Source organism: Mandrillus leucophaeus, unplaced genomic scaffold (assembly GCF_000951045.1).
Source record: "Mandrillus leucophaeus isolate KB7577 unplaced genomic scaffold, Mleu.le_1.0 Scaffold154, whole genome shotgun sequence".
NCBI classification, from domain to species: Eukaryota; Metazoa; Chordata; class Mammalia; order Primates; family Cercopithecidae; genus Mandrillus; species Mandrillus leucophaeus.
In genome coordinates this window covers 3,699,253-3,718,655 of record NW_012101521.1, presented here as the reverse complement: position 1 = coordinate 3,718,655, position 19,403 = coordinate 3,699,253, and the positions used below count along the sequence as shown (strand labels likewise).

The 19,403-nt window shown below is 42.9% G+C and overlaps 1 protein-coding gene across 1 annotated transcript in view; it reads left to right on the top strand.

Moving 5' to 3' along the window:
• Positions 1–19,403, top strand: part of TTC28 (tetratricopeptide repeat domain 28) — a 178,195-nt gene that overhangs the window by 58,235 nt on the left and 100,557 nt on the right. Inside the window, exons 3-8 of the mRNA XM_011975368.1 lie at positions 4,768–6,109; positions 7,368–7,891; positions 11,866–11,975; positions 14,081–14,210; positions 16,747–16,965; positions 18,909–19,074. Coding sequence (XP_011830758.1) covers positions 4,768–6,109; positions 7,368–7,891; positions 11,866–11,975; positions 14,081–14,210; positions 16,747–16,965; positions 18,909–19,074 — 2,491 coding nt within the window. The remainder of the gene's footprint in view (positions 1–4,767; positions 6,110–7,367; positions 7,892–11,865; positions 11,976–14,080; positions 14,211–16,746; positions 16,966–18,908; positions 19,075–19,403) is intronic.

Here is a 19,403-nt window from a genome sequence, read left to right as displayed (position 1 = left end):
TTAAGAGAAAAGACAGCCGGAACTGCATTCTATGTTTAGTAGTTTTTCTGCTTGGCTTGTGCAGTTCACACCTCCCTTAATCTTTGCTGGTAATGGCTAATAAAAGCAAAATGTATTGAGCACTTACTATGTCTGAGGCACTTAGGCCAGCCTCTGCTGAGCATGATCGCATTGGCCCTCACAACAGCCCTTTGAAGTAGGTATTATTATTCCCATGGCAGTGACCATTCTCGACCCATAGGTGGGGACCTGCTGTGACGATGTATAAATTCATAACGATGTGTCCTTCCTCCACACACCCTCGTGAGAACTCGGCTTTGTGAGGATCTTCTGCCCCACTAATCTTCATTTAATTCCCCTCCCTGCAGCATGTTGTCACCTAGCACGCCCCTGCTGACAGGCCCTCTGTAAGTCTTCATCTGAATGACGGCCCTGGAAAATCAAGCTGTGGTCTCGAAAGGGAAGGAGGATCTGCAGATTATCTCCTCAGCATGTGCAGTCACTCTGCTGGCAGCTCTTGGGCCGCTTTTATATTGCCTCAACAAAGAGAAAGGCTGCCAAGAGTGTGTCATGTTCCATTCAGAATTCCCCACGCTGGCAGTGGCTGGGACAGTAGAGACACAGGGAGAATGAACAATTCCCAGCTCAGCCCCATCCATCTCTTCTTACTCGTGTCTGTGTGAGGAAGCCTTTGAGAGTCTTCTTATGATTCTTTATAGGCCCTTGGAAAAGTAAGATAAGGAGGACAGGAGGAGAACAGGAGAATGCAGAGGGAAGCTGGCTGGAGATCAGATCATTTTGCCATAACCAGCAGGCAATTTCTTTCACAAATCATTGAACCCTGGGTAGCCATTATCATCCCAACTGCTCACTATTAACTAGCCCAGACTCTTAAGGTCATGAGAGTCAGAGAAATAGAATTCCTTTCCTTTTTCTCACTCTCTAAATACTGGTCATACTATGTTTAGATACCATGTTTTAGTTTACAAAGTATATTGATACATACTATTATGTTTCTCATGCCATTGTCTTTGAAATGATTATAATCTGACTTTATTAGTGAGAAAACAAAAATTGCCAAAATATTTTCAATTTAAGAAAATAACAAAGGCTCAGAGGTATTGAGTGTCTCAAAGACACTCAGCTGAATGAGGTGGGAGCCAGGCTTGTAAACAGGACTTCTGGCATAGAGTCCTGTGCCTTTTCTATTATATTGTGCCTTTCTGATGTTTAGCCAGTTTCCTGTAGGATGAGGTAAGTCCCACCCTGCAGGAGAGTGGGGAGCTTCCAAGGAGACCTGTCTTTGGTGGTGATGGGCCATATATGAAAACCAAGCTTCCTCCAATTGCCTGCTAGGTCTCTCGCCAATTGCTTCCTCTTACTATCATCTTAGCAAACAACAAGTGATGATATTGGCTTAAGAAAATCATTGCAATAAAATCCAAAAGCTGTGAGGGAAAAAAAAATGTCACTGCAAAGGCATCATTGTGGGAGAAAGTGCTCCAAGGGAGATTCCGGCCCTCCTACTGCCCTCCCTAACTCTGGCCCTGTTCGTAACTATTGACTGATGGCTGGACAGATATTTTGACCCTAATTGAAAAAAATACAGAAACTGAGGAGAGAGGAAGTAAATAAGGAGTAGGGAGAAATGTGAAAAAAAAAAATTCTTCTGAGGATACCTGGAAATTCGAAATGTGAAATTTTTCTCTTTAGATAAAAGTGGTTTAGGACTACATGTTAAATTAGGTCTTTAGAACTGAAATATTTCTGTCACTAATAATTTTTCAGCATTAAAAGGGTTCTAGGTGATGCTAAGGTATTATTTCCTCTCAGGAAGCTTAGATTTTCTAACCTTGAGACAGATTCGGAAAAGCTCTGATCCTTCCAGCAAGGATCCTGGTGACATCTCTAACCCAGGAAAGTGACCAGACCCAGTCCCCAGGAATATTACTTTCTTATTGGATTGGAGTCCAAAAATACTGTTTTTAAACCAAGGGTTATATGTTCATCATAGAAAAAAAAATTAAAATACATATAAGTAAAAAGCAAAAAAAAAAAACTCTTACAATTCTACCACCCAAATATTACTACTCTTAACCTTTAATACATTTTATGCTATATGTGTTTAAATGTAAACATGTATGTCTATACACAGTGCTACTAAAGCATACATTAAAATGTACTGTTTTGTGATCATATATCCTCTTACTATATTGTAAATTTCTTCCTATGTCAATAAACTTCACTTTTTTTTTTTTTTTTAAAAAAAAAAGACAAGGTCTCACTCTGTCACTAAGGCTGGAGAGCAGTGGTGTGATCATGGCCTACTGCAGCCTTGAACTTCTGAGCCCAAGTGATCCTCCTACCTCAGCCTCCAAAGTAGCTGGGACTACAGGCTCACACCACCATGCCCAGCTAATTTTTTAATTTTTGGTAGAGACAGGGTCTTGCTATGTTACCCAAGCTTGTCTTGAACTCCTAAGCTCAAGCGATCCTCTTGTCTCAGCCTTCCAAAGTGCCGGGTTATAGGTGTGAGCCACCCCACCCAGCCCCTCACCATTTTTAATGTCACCATGTTTATTCCATTGTATAAATGTACCATGATTTGTTTAGTTATTTTTAAATTATGAAATATTTTACTTATAAAAAATATACAGAAGAATTACCATGGCTTATTTAATTTCCAGCACCTCAAGAATCTCCTTTCCTAGAAGGGAATAATTTCAATACCTAATATTGCAGTTTCACTCTGTAGTTTTACAGTGCTCTTGCACATACATTATTTCGTTTGATCCTCACTATCACCTCCTAAGGTTGGTGTTATGTTCATTATTTTTCTCATTTTATAGATGAACTACATAAAACTCAAAAAGACTAAATGATTTACCCTAAGTCCAGTTAAGTCAAAGAGATGGCTGGGTCCTAGGACTAGATGTGACTCTTGTGGCAGGGCAGATCTCCACAGCATGCAAGGGAGGAGTCAGGACCAGCAGAGTAGCCCCCACAGACTCACCCTGCACTGCACCCCCAGCTCCTGCCCTGCCCTGACTTCAGCCTTGATCATGCGTACTTCTTTCTGCCTTTTGACCCAGTGTGCTCTCTGGGGGCAGAGACTTCTGTCTTCATTCTTCTCTCTACCCCTGCTGCCCACCACAAATTCTGATACAATAAATGCCCAGCTAATGTCTGCTGGATAAGTGAATGAATGAATAAAGAGTGTCAGAGAGATACACAAATTGTGGAGGCTAGGTGTTCCCAGCTTTCTTGCTTAAAGCCTCTGTTTTTAGTTCAGACGTTTTAACAGAACACATCTTTGCATTTTGACTTTTGGGGCTTCTGTAGGTTTTAGTCACCACTGGAAAGCTCACACACCGATGCATGGAAAAGCATGTTCAAAACCAAAGGCAAGGAGAAACCTGTTTGCATACTAGCTTCTTTCCACCTTTTCTAGTGGTGGCCCTACTCTAGCCCCAACTGGAATGGACCAAGCTCTCCTTAAAGCCAGCTCCCAAGTTACCATTATGTTATCCCTCATTTGAAACTACTTTATATTTATGATATGTATGATATAACTCATTTTTAACTGCTTGTTAATACCTTAGCTTAGCAGCTATAATATGGTTCATGAGATTTGTTTGGAGCACTGTTATTGTTGATTATAAAAGCAGCATAGCAGAATTATAAGAGCTTTTAGAACAAAAATTACTGAAATTCCACTACCTAACAAGGCAACTATTTTTCTTTTTGTATAACCCCGTCAAGAGTTTGTCCATGTGTATGGACGTACTTATTTTCCTAGTTATTATCATGGGAGCATGCAGCATTTTTTCCTGATTTTTCCACTTAATATGATTACAAGAACATTGTTTCCCTATTTTTCAGTATAGACTTCATAATTATCTTTTTAACGACTGCATAATTCTCTATTGAGTTGATATACCAAAATGTACTTATACAATCCCCCAGTGTTTCACATTTAAGATGTTTCTGATTTTCCAGTAGTCTATAGTGCCACACTGAAGGTTGTTACGTGTATTGTTATGCAATCTTTTGTGTTTGTCAGATTATTTTCTTAGGATACTTTCCTTGAGTAAGATTGCTGGGTCAGAGTAGGAGCACATTTGTGGTTCTTGCCAGGCTGCTTGTGCAAAAAGGTTGTTCCAGTTTATGTCCCCAGCAGTTGGTATGTTTACCAATTTTAGGACAATCTCATCAGTGTAGGAATTGTGGTTAATTTTTTTGTTTGCTCATTTAGCTGAAGTAAAATGGTACTTCAGGGTTGCTTTATTTTTGCATTTCATTGATTATTAAAGGAAATTAGCATTTTCCCCTGTGGTTACTCTTTGTATTTCTTTGGATGTGAGTTGTCTGCTAACATTTACAGGTCTTTGCCTATTTTAGTAAATTGGGATCTTCATTTTTTAAAAATCAAGTAAACTCTTCACACACGGTGGCTATTGAACTTTTTCATTTATGTTTAATATATTTTCCCATATTGTTTTGCCTTTTCATTTTAGATATGTATTTGTAGTACAAACATTCTTATTTTTGTAATAAAATCTGTAAATGTTTTTTTCTGTTGCTTTGAAACTTAAGCTATCCTCCCTCTGGAGAGCTAATAAATATTTAATTCTACCTTCTGTTATTTTAAATTCTTTAATTCATCTGGATTGCGTTTTACTATAAATTGAGATGCAAATTAAATTTCTTTCTACATTGCAAATCAGTTATTTCAGTCTTAGTCTGTTCTTTTATTCTCTTTCTCAGGAATCATACACCAGATGAAAGGTGATTATGACACTGCACTGAAACTCCACAAGACCCACCTGTGCATCGCCCAGGAGCTGAGTGATTATGCTGCCCAGGGCCGTGCCTATGGGAATATGGGCAATGCCTACAATGCCCTGGGCATGTACGACCAGGCGGTCAAATACCATCGGCAGGAGCTGCAGATCTCCATGGAAGTGAATGACCGCGCCTCACAGGCTTCCACACATGGGAACCTTGCCGTGGCCTACCAGGCCCTGGGTGCCCATGACCGGGCCCTGCAACACTATCAGAACCACTTGAACATTGCCCGGGAGCTACAAGACATCCAGAGCGAGGCCCGGGCCCTCAGCAACCTGGGCAATTTCCACTGCTCTCGGGGAGAGTATGTCCAGGCTGCCCCCTATTATGAACAGTACCTCCGGCTTGCTCCCGACCTTCAAGACATGGAAGGAGAAGGGAAGGTCTGCCACAATCTTGGCTATGCCCATTACTGCCTTGGAAATTATCAGGAGGCAGTGAAGTACTACGAACAGGATCTGGCACTGGCCAAAGACCTTCATGACAAGTTGAGCCAAGCAAAAGCCTACTGCAACTTGGGCCTAGCGTTCAAGGCTCTGCTGAATTTCAGTAAAGCTGAAGAGTGTCAGAAGTACCTACTGTCCCTAGCCCAGTCTCTGAATAATTCCCAGGCTAAATTTCGAGCCCTAGGGAACCTGGGCGATATATTCATCTGTAAAAAAGATATAAATGGTGCAATAAAATTCTACGAGCAACAGCTGGGCTTAGCTCACCAGGTAAAGGACAGAAGATTAGAAGCCAGTGCATATGCAGCCCTTGGCACTGCATACCGAATGATCCAGAAGTATGACAAGGCCCTGGGTTATCACACACAGGAACTGGAGGTATATCAGGAGCTGAGCGACTTGCCAGGGGAGTGCAGAGCTCATGGGCACCTGGCTGCTGTCTACATGGCCCTTGGGAAATACACAATGGCATTCAAGTGTTATGAAGAGCAACTGGATCTAGGGCAAAAGCTGAAGGATCCAAGTCTGGAAGCCCAGGTCTATGGCAACATGGGCATCACAAAGATGAACATGAATGTGATGGAAGAAGCCATTGGTTACTTTGAGCAGCAATTGGCCATGCTGCAGCAGCTAAGTGGAAATGAGTCTGTGCTTGACAGGGGCCGGGCCTATGGCAACCTGGGAGATTGCTACGAAGCCCTGGGTGACTATGAGGAAGCTATCAAATACTATGAACAATATTTATCTGTGGCGCAGAGTCTGAATCGCATGCAAGACCAAGCCAAGGCTTACCGGGGCCTGGGAAATGGACACAGGTAAAAATGACCAAGGACAATTGTGGTTTATAGTTCTGCAAAAAAGAGCATTTGTGACAGTAATGGCAACTTCATGTCTGCATGGCAGTTTGTTAACTACAAACATTTTCTTACATATCTCATCTGATTCCTCCAATAACTATTTGAATTAAGTAGTTGATGTTGTTACCCTTATGCTATGGGTGAAGAAACTAAAGCCCAGAGAAATTGAGTTAATACCTAAGATTTGCAGCTTAAAAGGGACAGCTGAGAGTTGAACCCAGGGCTCTGTGGCTCCAAATGCAGTGCCTTTTGACTACATTAGAATGAGAAGGATAATAGGGATTGGGAAGGTGAATGAATCACTTTCCCTGATCTTTTCTGAATACCTCCCACATTATATGAATGTGTTTATTAATACAACATCTGCATCTAACAATTATTTAGACCCCATTGTGTTGCTTCTCAGAAAAGCCACCTGATAATAGGAGAATGCATAAATATACTATGTTGCATGCATCATCTGTGGAAGGTCCCTTGCACAGATATCTTAATAGTTATAGCAGTTTTGTATTACTCTACATCTATTATCATCTGCTGTGGGATGTGGGATTTATTATCACCAGAATCGGAGGCTCAGGGGAACTAATTCACGTGCCCCACACAAATGGTTTGGTCATGCTCTTTCCACTCTTATTGTGTCTTCTCTTAGCAGCACAAAAAGACACACTGTTGGTCAAGGTGATACTTTCTCCTAAATGTGGGGAACCCAAGAAGGTGCCTGTGTCTGCAGAATATATGGCCCCACCAGAGAGGCAGGGGATTAGGGCTCCTGGAGTGGAGGAAGGGCAAGGGTCAAACTAAATCTTCACCCACAGAGTGCTCTGAGAAGCTCAGGGTGAAAGATTTATAGCCACTGTAAAGTGATTTCAAAAACATAGTCTAAGCAGTAGTGGAAATTGGGAGGCCTGAAGAACCAAACAGTTCACTTGCTATCATTGTGCCTATTAATATATTTTATGTTTCCTCTGGGGTGTATATCCCATTGAATCTCAAGCTCTTGGGAAGGTCACTAAGGGATGACTTTTGAATTGCTTTCCAGATTATGAAATTCCTCTGCATCTCACTCTAAGGGCACATGATAGATTTTAGCTAGAAGAGGAGTTAAGAGCTTCTATAGTAAGTGACAGTGACAAATGCTTTTCATTTTCTCAGGGGCTTTAGCATGTCTGCACCTGCACGAAATAATATCATTGCTTTTCTGTCTACATCCCCACAGGGCAATGGGGAGCTTGCAGCAAGCCCTCGTATGCTTTGAAAAGAGGCTCGTGGTTGCCCATGAGCTCGGGGAGGCCTTCAATAAAGCCCAGGCCTATGGAGAACTGGGAAGTCTGCACAGCCAATTAGGGAATTACGAACAAGCCATTTCCTGCCTTGAACGCCAGCTGAACATTGCTAGAGATATGAAAGACCGAGCCCTGGAGAGTGACGCAGCCTGTGGCCTGGGGGGCGTTTACCAGCAGATGGGGGAGTATGACACAGCCCTGCAGTACCACCAGCTTGATCTACAGATAGCAGAGGAAACCAACAACCCCACATGCCAGGGCCGAGCCTATGGGAACCTGGGCCTGACTTATGAATCCCTGGGCACCTTCGAGAGGGCTGTGGTCTATCAAGAACAGCACTTGAGCATTGCTGCACAGATGAATGACTTGGCGGCCAAGACGGTGTCATATAGTAGCCTTGGAAGGACCCATCATGCCTTGCAGAACTATTCCCAAGCAGTCATGTACTTACAGGAAGGTAGGTGAAAAGGCCCATTGTGTTCTCTTGGCCTACTTGAAGTCAAGTTCAGAGTCAGAACTCAAGACTCAGAGGGAAGTATACACAGTTTGAGTGGCCACTTCTGTGTGGAGTAAGGGTCTCAGAGGCCACATTGTCAGTTCAACTCCAGAATCACAGAATCCCCACCAGGTGTCCCTTGATAGTACTAAGGTGTTTCATTGTCCATAGCACCTTGCCCTGCTCTCTCAGACCCAGATTGTCTTATTCTCTCAGTGACAGCATCTACTGCTCGCCAGCTGCCCAAGGAGCTGAGACCCTCCTTGCTTTTCAGAACCCTCTGTGGAATGAGCAACATGTTCTCACACAGATGAATCAAGTAAGATGTAATCCTAAAAAATTGTAAGGGTTTCAATCAGAAGAAAATGTCCATCTGCTCCAAGCTCTGTTGTCCCTCTAGAGAATATCTAAACTAACCATATTAAAACTTTATAGAAGTCAGTTCTGACATGGCAGCTGAGGTCTAATCCAGAAGTGTCAGTCTGAGGGGCACTCAAGCAGTAAACCAGGCTTCTTTCCCAGCATTTGTCACCTACGGTGCTTGGGCTGGTGCCACAGTAGGGTCTTGTTCCAGGCAGGCCTAGATACTGAAGGCTGCACAGTTTCACCTTGGATCCTTCCTTCCTCCGAAAGCAGAAGTCTCACAGCAATGCATTTGCCCTCCACCTCTTTACATTGAGATGGGGCTTTCTGCTCTTAAAAGTCCTTCCCCTTACACAGGCATATTGGATCCTCTCATCCTAGAAGGGAAAAAGAGCAGATAGCTCACTGGTTAAAGGAATGGTTACTGATTTCAAGTAAAAACTCTCATTTCCACGGGGCTTTGCACATAAAGTTTGTTTAATCTGATTCAGTTCTCACGATAGTCTTGTGAGGTATATCTTTTTATTCCCATTTTTGCCGTTGAATCACCTGAGGCTCAGAGAAGTACAGTGATTCAATCCTCATCATGTGGTCAGTTAGTCAAGGAGTAGGGCCCAGCCCAAGTTTTCCAACCCAGAAACCACACAAGATCCTCTCTGAAGTTGTTTCTAACTTTACAATTGCAGAGTAGGGTTGGGCATCCTATCCCCTTATACTCCCGAGCCCCCACTGGGAGGCCAGGAGAGAGATAAGCAGGAAGCAAAGAGGAGAATAGGTGAAGAGCTGATGATTCGCTGGTCTCCTTGCAACAGACCAGGGACTGCGCTGGCCTGCAGTCTGAGAGGTTACAGAGAGTCTGGAAGCCACTTCCCAGACCTTATCTAGCTCCCCTTCTATCCACATGGGGCTCTGCCTGAATGCATTAAATGAAAATGTTGGCTTCTAATTTCCTGAAACATGACTGTGGTAAAATTCCAACAGACGAGGAGCAATTTTCATTTGAATTTGTAAAAACTATTAAATTCAGTCATATGACAACTTTTCAGCTGTGTTCTTTTGTACTTCCTGAAATACTATTTTCATGAAACAGCTGGTTTGCCTGAGACATTGCAACGCAATTCTATATTTGTGGAAAACTCTCAAGTTCATTTTTATTGTTTCTTGTAATTTTTTAAGTCTTGCAGAGATCTAAAAACTCTAATTTGTAGCATCTCTACGGTGTCTGTCTTGTGGATGTGTCCACTAGACAGCCTGCAGCCGATGACTTTCCTCGTGGGCCAAACCAGAGTGCCTCTTCTCATGAGTGCAGGACACCTGGACAGTGCTTTCCAAACGCTCTGAGTTAGGTCTGCAGCCTCTGGCAAGGAGGGACTAGTTTATCTGGAAGCCACCCCACGGTTCCCTCTCCCTTGGCTTTGGAGGCTGTGGAACCTTATAGATCAATATCACCCTGCTTCAGTGCGACAGATTCTCACAGGTAGGGCCTGGTCTGAGTCTTTTGAACAAGCTTTCCAGGTGCTGTGGAGGGAGACACCTCTGGATAAAACCACTGGTCTCACCCAGCCCTTCCTCTTCTTGCAAATGAAGAAAGGGAGCATGGATCAATTTGGTGACTTACCTGGGACCAGTCCCTGACAAACTATAGGTTCTAGGAGAGCTGGATGGGTGTCAGGTTCCTAAGAGGCAGAAGCAGAGAGAAGCTGCGGCAGGACAGATACCATGTCTATCCAGTGGGCTTTTAACTCTTCATTGTTGAACCTCAGCTAGAGTCCTACATGCTGAGGATATAGCAGGAACAAAGCACAGTCCCTGTTCTCTTAGAACACGGCTTCTAAGCAGGAATTGTCTCAATGAATTTTACTTCTGACTCATAGATCTTGACCTAGAAGGGACATCTGTATTGAAGAATTAATGTGGTTAGCTTATTGAAGATTTAAACAATCAGTATCCTTCTGGTTTTCTCCCAAGAACCATCTTCTTTCCTATGTTTTTCTATTCTGTGAGGTGTTTAAATATGTGAATTATTTACAAATATTTTTGTTATCCAATAATATGATTTAAACTTAAAGTGTTGTTTCTAAGTTTTCTGAGTTATGAGCATTTTGAAATGTATATTTATGACCTTGAACCTGAGTGTCACTTTTCTTACCCTTTCAACAGACTCAATTCCTTTTCAAAAGTCTGAAATTGCACAGGCCCAGCATGATCAGAGGCAGGCTTCCGTCTACCCTGAATTAGATTAGAAGAAGGAAGTCCTTCCTTTGTATGTGCAGTTGTACGGTGGGAGCCTTCATGCTGTCTCTGCACAGGCTAGCTTCTGTGTACAGTGAGCGGGGTAATGAGGGCAAAGTGATGCTGAGAACTGCCTAGTGACCAATACAATAAATGGTTGCCTTCAGATTTGACTCTCACAAAGCTCTGGAGGTTGCTGGTGTCCTGAAACCCCGAAGCTTGCTGTGGGTAAGTGACCCAAACTGCAGGTGCCTACCTGAAGGCTATTAAAATGAGGATGGTCTCATTTAAAGTTTTTGCCTTACAATAGCACTGGTTTTGCAACCCTGCTGAGGCACATCAAAGTCTTAAACTGAAAGGGAAAACAGATTAGACATGAAATGTGTCAGTAACATCAGTAACAAAAGGCAGGATCAGGCTGTGTTCATATTCTGCTTTCAGGAGAACATCGTATGTGTCTTCTATTAATGCTCATTGGATGCTGTGCACATGAGAAAGGAAAAATACTCTTTTGCCTTCTATATTTAACTATCAGGAAGAGCTTTGCCAGCCAAAGAATCAGGTTAGATAAGTTTATCAGCCAGGAGTTTTCCTTTGCAAAGCTGTGGATTTCAAATTTAGGAGGGTGACCAGATTAAGTTTCACCTGTTTTAGTGTTTCTGCCTGCCCAGCAAACCTGTCTCCTGCTGATAGCCATCACCTGAGCTCTTGCCAAGGCATCCTGGAAATCCTGGAAATGTTGCTACCAACACAGAATTTGAAGAGAAGGCTTATTCTACCGTGGCTGATTCAGCTCTTATCCTCATTTTATCTAGCTGTGGTGTTAGTGTTCTTTTTTTTTTTAAGAGATGGGTCTCACTAAGTTGCCCAGGCTAGATTCTTACTCCTGGGCTTAAGCAGTCCTCCTGCCTCAGTCTCCTGAGTAGCTCTTGTTAACATTCTTTTATAGACACCTGAAGCAAAATTGGGTGGGAGCAGTGGCTATCCCAACACTTTAGGAGGCCAGGGTGGGTGACTCACTTGAGGTAGGTGGATCAGGAACTGGATACCAGCCTGGGCAACATGGTGAAACCCCATCCCTACCAAAAAATACAAAAGCCAGCCGGGTTGTGGTGGCCTGTGCCTGTAGTCCCAGGTACTCTGGAGGCTGACTGAGGTGGATCACCTGAGCCTGGGGAGGTCAAGGCTGCAGTGAGCCGCCATTGCACTCCAGTCTGGGGAACAGAGTGAGACCCTGTCTCAAAACAAAAACACAAAAGTAAAATGACCCTCCAGGACTCCTTAGGATAGTGGAATTATCCGTCTTCTATGTTTCCTTAAATTTCTCTATCTGGTTTCAGGTTTAAGGTTAGCTGAGCAACTGGGCCGAAGAGAAGATGAGGCAAAAATTCGCCATGGCCTTGGCCTCTCCCTTTGGGCTAGTGGAAACTTGGAGGAGGCCCAACACCAGGTAAGCAGAACCCCTGACTGAAGTGGATTTTTTGTTTCCAGAAGCATGGGAGACCTTAGGATTACTATCCTAGTAGTGATAGCATTTACAAGAGGCACTGACTTCTACCCTTGGGCTAAGGTGTATGATTTCCAGCCTGTACTAGCCCAGAAGTATTTGAACAATCAGTAAAGATTTTTGCTCACTCATGTGATAGATTTCTCAATAATTTCTTAAGAATTCTTGTATTAAGTGCTATTGCTCCCCATTAAACATTAATATGAAATTCATTTCATGACAGAAGGAAAACAAGAATTCATAATTAAATTTCATGTTTCTAGATATATTAATAGATATAACTTCTCTCTTTCCCTCTTTTACAATAAGGCCATATTTTTGCATATATGCAAGTAGTTGAAGGAAAGTCCCTTGTCATGCTGGCCCTGGAGAGTAGAAAGATCCCTTGAGTTATGGGCCTCCTCTGTTAGGTTGGAGGAGTAGTGAGATGGCTGCATCTAAGATCACACGCTCATCCAGATAGCAAGCATGTGAGTGGTGACTGCAGAGGACATTGTGCTAGGCAGAGAGGAACAAGGATAAGGACATCGAGACTCCTATCCAGAGGTGCTCACTAGAGTTGAAGAGATGCGACTGAATTTGCACCATAGCATTCTAGAATGTTAGGGTGTTTTACTGTACTTTGAAAATGATTAAAGGCAATGTAAAGGATTAATTCTCTAATTTCCTGGTTATAAAAAGTAAAACCTGTGTTGATCTTGTGATTTGCAATTTTCAAAGTACTTATTATAGCTCAATGAATTTGATCCTTAAAATAACCCTGTGAGATAGAAACTATCCTCTTTATAGAGAGGAAGAAGTTGAGTCTCTGAGTCTTGCCAAAAGTCACACAGCCATTTAGTGGCAGAGTTAGGAACATATTCTCTTACCGCTCTCTGGGTCTATGTCTCTTAGTCTTAGAATTCTGTACTTGATCTTAGCCAAAAGGCTGAGAAGCAAGTAGTCTTAGAATTCTGCTTTTTAAGTTTGGATAAATTTAAAATTTGATACTGAGTTTCCAGCATATAAGTATCAGAGTCATCTTAGACAGTGTGGCATGAGGGGAAAAAAAAAAAGAAAATATCAGAGTCAGAAAAGTCTGTAGCCTCACTGATGGAGAAGCCTGTTAGAGCATCAGGACAGTGACTCCGTTCGGAATACCAATTATCTGGTCCTCAGAGTGTCTGTGTGAGTGGGCATGGCTCCTTGAAGAGCTTGCCCAGTGATGATCTGACCCTGGGGCACTGAACCATCTGCAAAGAGCTATCATCCTTCAGAGAGTGTGGCGCTCTCTTCCCCTCAGGCTTGTTCATTTCCAGCATGCCTCCACCATACCTGTTCTCACTCCCATCCTTCCTCACCATGAGGCGTGAGGGTGGTGAATTGTGGTTGCCTGATGACAAGAGGAGAGGCTTTTTGTTTTAATAGAAATCAGCACTTGGTGGATTAATATCTGTTTTAATATCTTTAAGACCATAAGTCTATAATTCCTGTCTTTTAGATCCCCTTATTTGTCAAAAATTGATTATATAAACTGTAATTTACTAGGTATGATCTGATGCCTTTTCAGGTCCACAAGGACCTACCTGGTGTCAGGTTCTAACTGAGGTCCAAGGGGAGTCAGTGGGCGAGTGGCAGGTAGCTGGAAAAACACTCGAGGAAGTGTAGACAGTTTCACCATGGCTTTACTTTCTCTGGGCATGAGCAAGCCCGGGCGCGAGCCATGTATACGGCGTTAGCAGGGTAATTATACCTTTTAAAGACAATGGTGGCTCTGATCACATAGGTGGTCACCTAATGCGCCTCACGTGATGTGGTTACATAACTAGCAGAGTTGTGCGCCTGTGCTCCAAACTCACTGAGTCATGCTGGACTGGATGTCTGCCTTGGGCTGTTCTTGACCACAGCACATCCATTTTCCTTACACCTGGACATAAGACTCTTCCTTTCAGATCTTTAAAAAATATTTAGGGTGTGCACAAAGATATGAGCAAAAGTTGTCTCTAGTCTGTAAACAGCTGGACCTTGGTTTCTGGGGAATGGATGATGTTCTTTCTCCCTCCTTGCAGCTTTATAGGGCATCAGCCTTGTTTGAAACGATCCGACACGAGGCACAGCTGAGCACGGACTACAAACTCTCCCTCTTTGACCTGCAGACATCATCCTACCAGGCCTTGCAGCGGGTGCTTGTCACCTTAGGTGAGAACAGCAGGGGTTACTCCTTGCTTATGTGTGCACTAGCGTGTACGGGTGCATATCCGTGTGTCCAAGTTGTTTAGTGACAGCTGTGAAGAAGCATGATTTGTTTTAACAACAGATTGTGAAGCCATAACTGTAACCAGTCATTGAACATTCATTCATTTATTCAACAAAGATTAGCAGAGCTACTACCATGTGCCGAGTGCCTGCCGTGGGGATTACAGTCAAGAAGGCCTGGTTCCTGACCCCAAGAAGCTCTTAGCCTGTGGAGAGACATAAGTCAGTGAGTCCAGTACAGTGCTGATTGGCACTAGGATAAACTCAGATGCTGTGGAAATGAAGTCTCTTTAAAAAAAAAAAAAAAAAAAAAGACAAAAAAAGTTTAAATAGAGATGAGGTCTCACTATGTTGCCCAGCCTGGTCTCAAACTCCTAGGTTCAGGCAATCCTCCTGCCTTGGCCTCCCAAAGTGCTGAGATCACAGGTGTGAACCATCACACCCAGCCTAAAACAAAGTCTCTTGTCTGGTGCGTCCAGGAGCCAGAGAAAGTGTCCTTGAGACAGGGATGCTTGAACCAGGTGTGCCCTCCCCAGGTTCCCTCTTAACACTAGCGTGTGGTTCAAGCATCTAAGAGGAAGTACCGGAGAAGACACCTGGCCTCTTCTCTATGTCCTCATCCACACACCTTTCAAGGTTGCTATCTAATAAATGTTTTTGCCACCTGGGTCTGCCTCCTAGACTTGGCATAGTCAGTGATGATTCTCCCAAGCCTATGTGCCCCATCACACTGGGGCAGCATGCATCTTCTTTCACCCAGGCCTTAACTAGTCAGCGAGTCCCTTCCAGCTCCCCTGTCATCTGCCTCTTCCCAGGAGATACTTATTGGAACTAACAAAGGCTTTGAATTTGGATGTTGAGGCCTTTTCGATAACCTGTCTTTTGCTGTATATATAGGAAGGACTCAAATTTCCTCTTGAAAAATGTATCTATTAAATGCATTCATTGCCTGCGATTAGAGTTTATTATCTATTATAATCACAGTGTTAAGTCTGTCTAGCACTTAGGGGCCGATTTTCCAATGTGCACAGAAATTGTCCCTGCTGTTCCAGTTAATAACTTAATAGAGTAAAAGGAGACATTTACATACACACATATAAATCTCCACTTGCTTCTGATACCCAAACTGCAGGAAGCAAGGCATCCTGGAAGTGCTGTCACAGCTGCAGCATCTGGTCTGCTTCTGTCTGCTTTCTTTGGACTCTGGTTATAGTAACCCTTCCATATTTACATTTATTACAAAAGTAAATCCTCTGCATTGTGTTCCTTCAGCACTTATAAACAATTCCTTTACATTTTTTGTGCTTTCATATTGGTGCATTAGCTTTTAAACTAGATTATAGACCAGTTTCTTAAGGAAAGTGGGATTCAAAATTCGATTAAAAGACAGGAAAAGCTTGAGATAGAGAGGCAATTTTAAAGATATAGAGACCTGAGAGGTTTAAACTCTTTGCCCCTGGGGATAAGGGAAAAAGTGTGTTGGAGCCCAGAATGGAATGAGATATCAGCTCCAACAACACTACTACTGCCTGTTATACATGTGGTGATGTAAGTAGGCCTACCAGGCATCTTTTCATGTAGTGCTTCATTTAATCTTCAAACTAGCCCTTTGCGATAGGCAGGACAACTGTTAGCATCCCTCTTCTTGAGACAAGGCCAGTGAAAGGGAAGAGGGCACACCCAGGAGAGGGACTGGCATGCGTAAATGGACGGAAGTATAATCTGGGGAGAAATGGTTAAGGCTGGACAATGTTATGCATAGAGGGCCCGCATGGAGGGAGGAGAGAGAGTCAGAAGACGCACAGACACTTTGTGAGGCTGAGGCGGGTAGATCACTTGAGGCCAGGAGTTTGAGACCAGCCTGGCCAACGTGGTGAAACCCCATCTCTACTAAAAATACAAAAATTAGCCAGGCATGGTGGCACATGCCTGTAATCCCAGCTACTTGGGAGGCTGAGGCAGGAGAATCGCTTGAACCCAGGGGGTCAGAGGTTGCAGTAAACTAAGATTGCATCATTATACTCCAGCCTGGGAGATAGAGTGACACCCTGTCTTAAAAAAAAGAAAAAAAGGACACATAGAGAGCCAAGTGACACCAATAAACCTGGTGTCAGAAGCCAGGCAGGAGGTTAAAAAAAAAAAAAAAAAAACCAGGTTAGGGAGCAACTCAGGAGGTGGAGCAGAGATGGCACAGGGCTAAGGACAAGTTCACTGAATTAGATCAGCTCTCTTGTGGCGCTGGCTGTAAGACAGGCGAAGGCCTGATGGTTTAGGGTAGTGTGGAATCAGTCATGCAGGACACTGCACCCACCATCTGAGGCAGGGAATTGAATTCGAAGCAGTGTGACTGAGATTCTGTCACATATTGGAGAGCAGAGGCAGTGAGGTTTCTGCCCAGGATTTGATGGCCGTCCCTGATAGGCCTCTCTAAGTAAGCACACTCACTATGGACCCCTCAGCATATCTCTTTGTCTCCTAGGCCATCATGATGAAGCCCTGGCCGTGGCAGAAAGGGGACGGACAAGGGCATTTGCTGATCTTCTGGTGGAACGACAAACAGGACAACAGGACTCTGACCCCTACTCCCCAGTCACTATTGATCAGATCTTAGAGATGGTTAATGGCCAGAGGGGACTAGTGCTTTACTATTCCCTGGCTGCAGGCTATCTGTATAGCTGGCTGCTTGCTCCTGGGGCAGGTAAGATCTCTTTCTGTGGGAACAGGGCAATTAGAAGACTAGACCTGTAAAAGTCTAATGAATAGAGGTGGAAGAGGTGCATTATCATAGATCATGCTAAGGAACTGATGTCAGATTTTAGCAAAACCTCAGCGGCAGTGGATAAGCTGTGGTGGGGCATTCAATTAATAAGACAGCCCAGCTTTCTCATTCCCCCAAGAAATCGCTGCTCATCACTGTTGAATGTGGAAGCATTTATCAAGGAAGACTAAGAGCAGACGAGTTAATTTCACTAGCAGCCCTGTGTGTAAGCAGCTGTTGTTCATTAGCTAATAAAGCGATGACTGCAAGACCTAACGAATTCTTTCTAGATATGGTTTAATAATTGTGACCCTTTGTCATGGCAAAGTTAAAGAGACTAAAATGATAATGGCAACTCTATCACAGGTTATAAATAAGTCCTATGCTTGAAATTTCTGAGTTTAACAGAACCCATTTTTAACCGGTTCTGCTGTAAATCTATTTCAGAAGTAAAAATCTCCTTTGATTAAATCAGCATTGAATGTTCAGGCTGTAACACTTTCACTAAATACAGAAACAGTAATTAGCTGTTAGGGCCATATTTTTTGCATAATAAAATGCTGATGGCTTTACCAAGTTGGAGACACACCAGATCCAATTAGAGTTTATTGACTGGGGAAGTGGATCTTATAATTGGTAATCTTAAAGAATGGGCTTCTTGAATATCTGTAAGCCAATTTCAAAAACTTTAACTGCCAGCGAGAATTGACAAGATTTTCTTGATTATGTTTCTATCCCTTTGATTAAAAAAAAAAAAAATGATGGCTGGATGACAGCTCCCAGATGCTTTTAGGCTCTGAACATTTGTGCCTATACATTCTATACCTCGGCATTGTTTTAAACAATTTTTTCTCTTTAGTTCCATGTTCTTTATGGGCTTTCCACAAAGAATGTTCTTACAGCTGGCATTTTTAATGCTAAAGGTTTTAAACTGTGATTTTTACAGTGACTTGGTTAGTAAGCGTTGGCCACAGTGGAATCTTTGTGGATCCCAGCTCCCAGAGTGGCACTGATACTCGTGAGGACACAGTTGATGACTGGGAGGTATCAAACTCCTTCTCTCTGTGGTTGTTACATCTTGGGGACATGATTTGACAGGTGGTATATCTGAATTCCTGTAATAATGAGCCATGTATAATGAGGCTCCTATTGTTTCTTTTTCCGTTCCTTTTTGCTCTTAATGAGGCTCTGAAGCTTTCACTGGGGGCGCTAATCCAATCAGAGAGGACCGGCGTTTTCCAGAGCTGACACACCTCATTACCATTTGAGAATATATCCTATTTATTGCCAGAAAACCACTGTGGACTGCCTCAATTTCATGCAGACATCATTTTTTACTCCTTTAATTCATTAATAACCACTGACCAGTTAGTCTTATTTAAAAATGGTTTAAAATGTTTTTATCTGGCCTTTATACTACATGTTTATTATAATTTGCTTTTGTGAAATGAAAGCACTGTTGGAACACAATTTCCACTTGGCCAATTATATTTTTCTTTGAGATTTCAGTTTGTATAAGGAATATATCTTGGCGTACTCATGCACTATTCCTGAAAGGAGACTTTCCCTAGTTGGTGCTTCTAAGAAGCATCTGTTTTGAAACACATAGGAAGTCATTATAATTCCAGGAGCTTCTGAGACTGTATCTAGAATTCCTTGGTTTCAAGCACCACACCTAATGGTAAAAGCTGTGAAAAGGATACTGACCAAAATAGAGAAAGCCCTCTTGAGACCTTGGATTTCAGGATTTTTTCACAGGGTTTGCAGGATGGCATGCTTGTCAAAGAAGTCACATACCATTGGCAGTCCTGTCCCCTGCCTTCAACTTCTCCTTTCCCTGACCCTAATTGTGTATAGTGTCAGCTGTGCCTGTTTTGCTTCAGGAATTCTGAAGTTTAATGAACACTACCTGGGTGAGAACACAGTGGAAAACTCAAGTGACTTCCAGGCCAGCAGCAGTGCAACCCTTCCAACAGCAACTGGCTCAGCCCTGGAGCATCACATTGCCAGTGTCCGGGAGGCCCTGGGGGTGGAGTCTCACTACTCAAGGTAGGTAGTAAAACATCCCCAAGCCCATTTTCAGATAAATCTCAGGGTATTATTTTTTGTAAACATTCTATTTGAACTAACAGAAGAAATCTTTTGGAATTCATGTGGTTGTGCTCAGTCTGTTCACAGCTGCTGCAGCAGAAACAAATATGTGTCTCTGGAGTGTAAGCCCCTTAGTGGTCTGTCTTTATTCTTTTTTGGTGATTTTCCATCAGATGGGGAAGGGCCTCATCAGACATGCCCATTCCTCTAAGCAGGATTTGTAAACTGTTTAAACATAAACATGGCTTTGAATTTAACATACCAGCCAATTAGAACTGAGATTATTT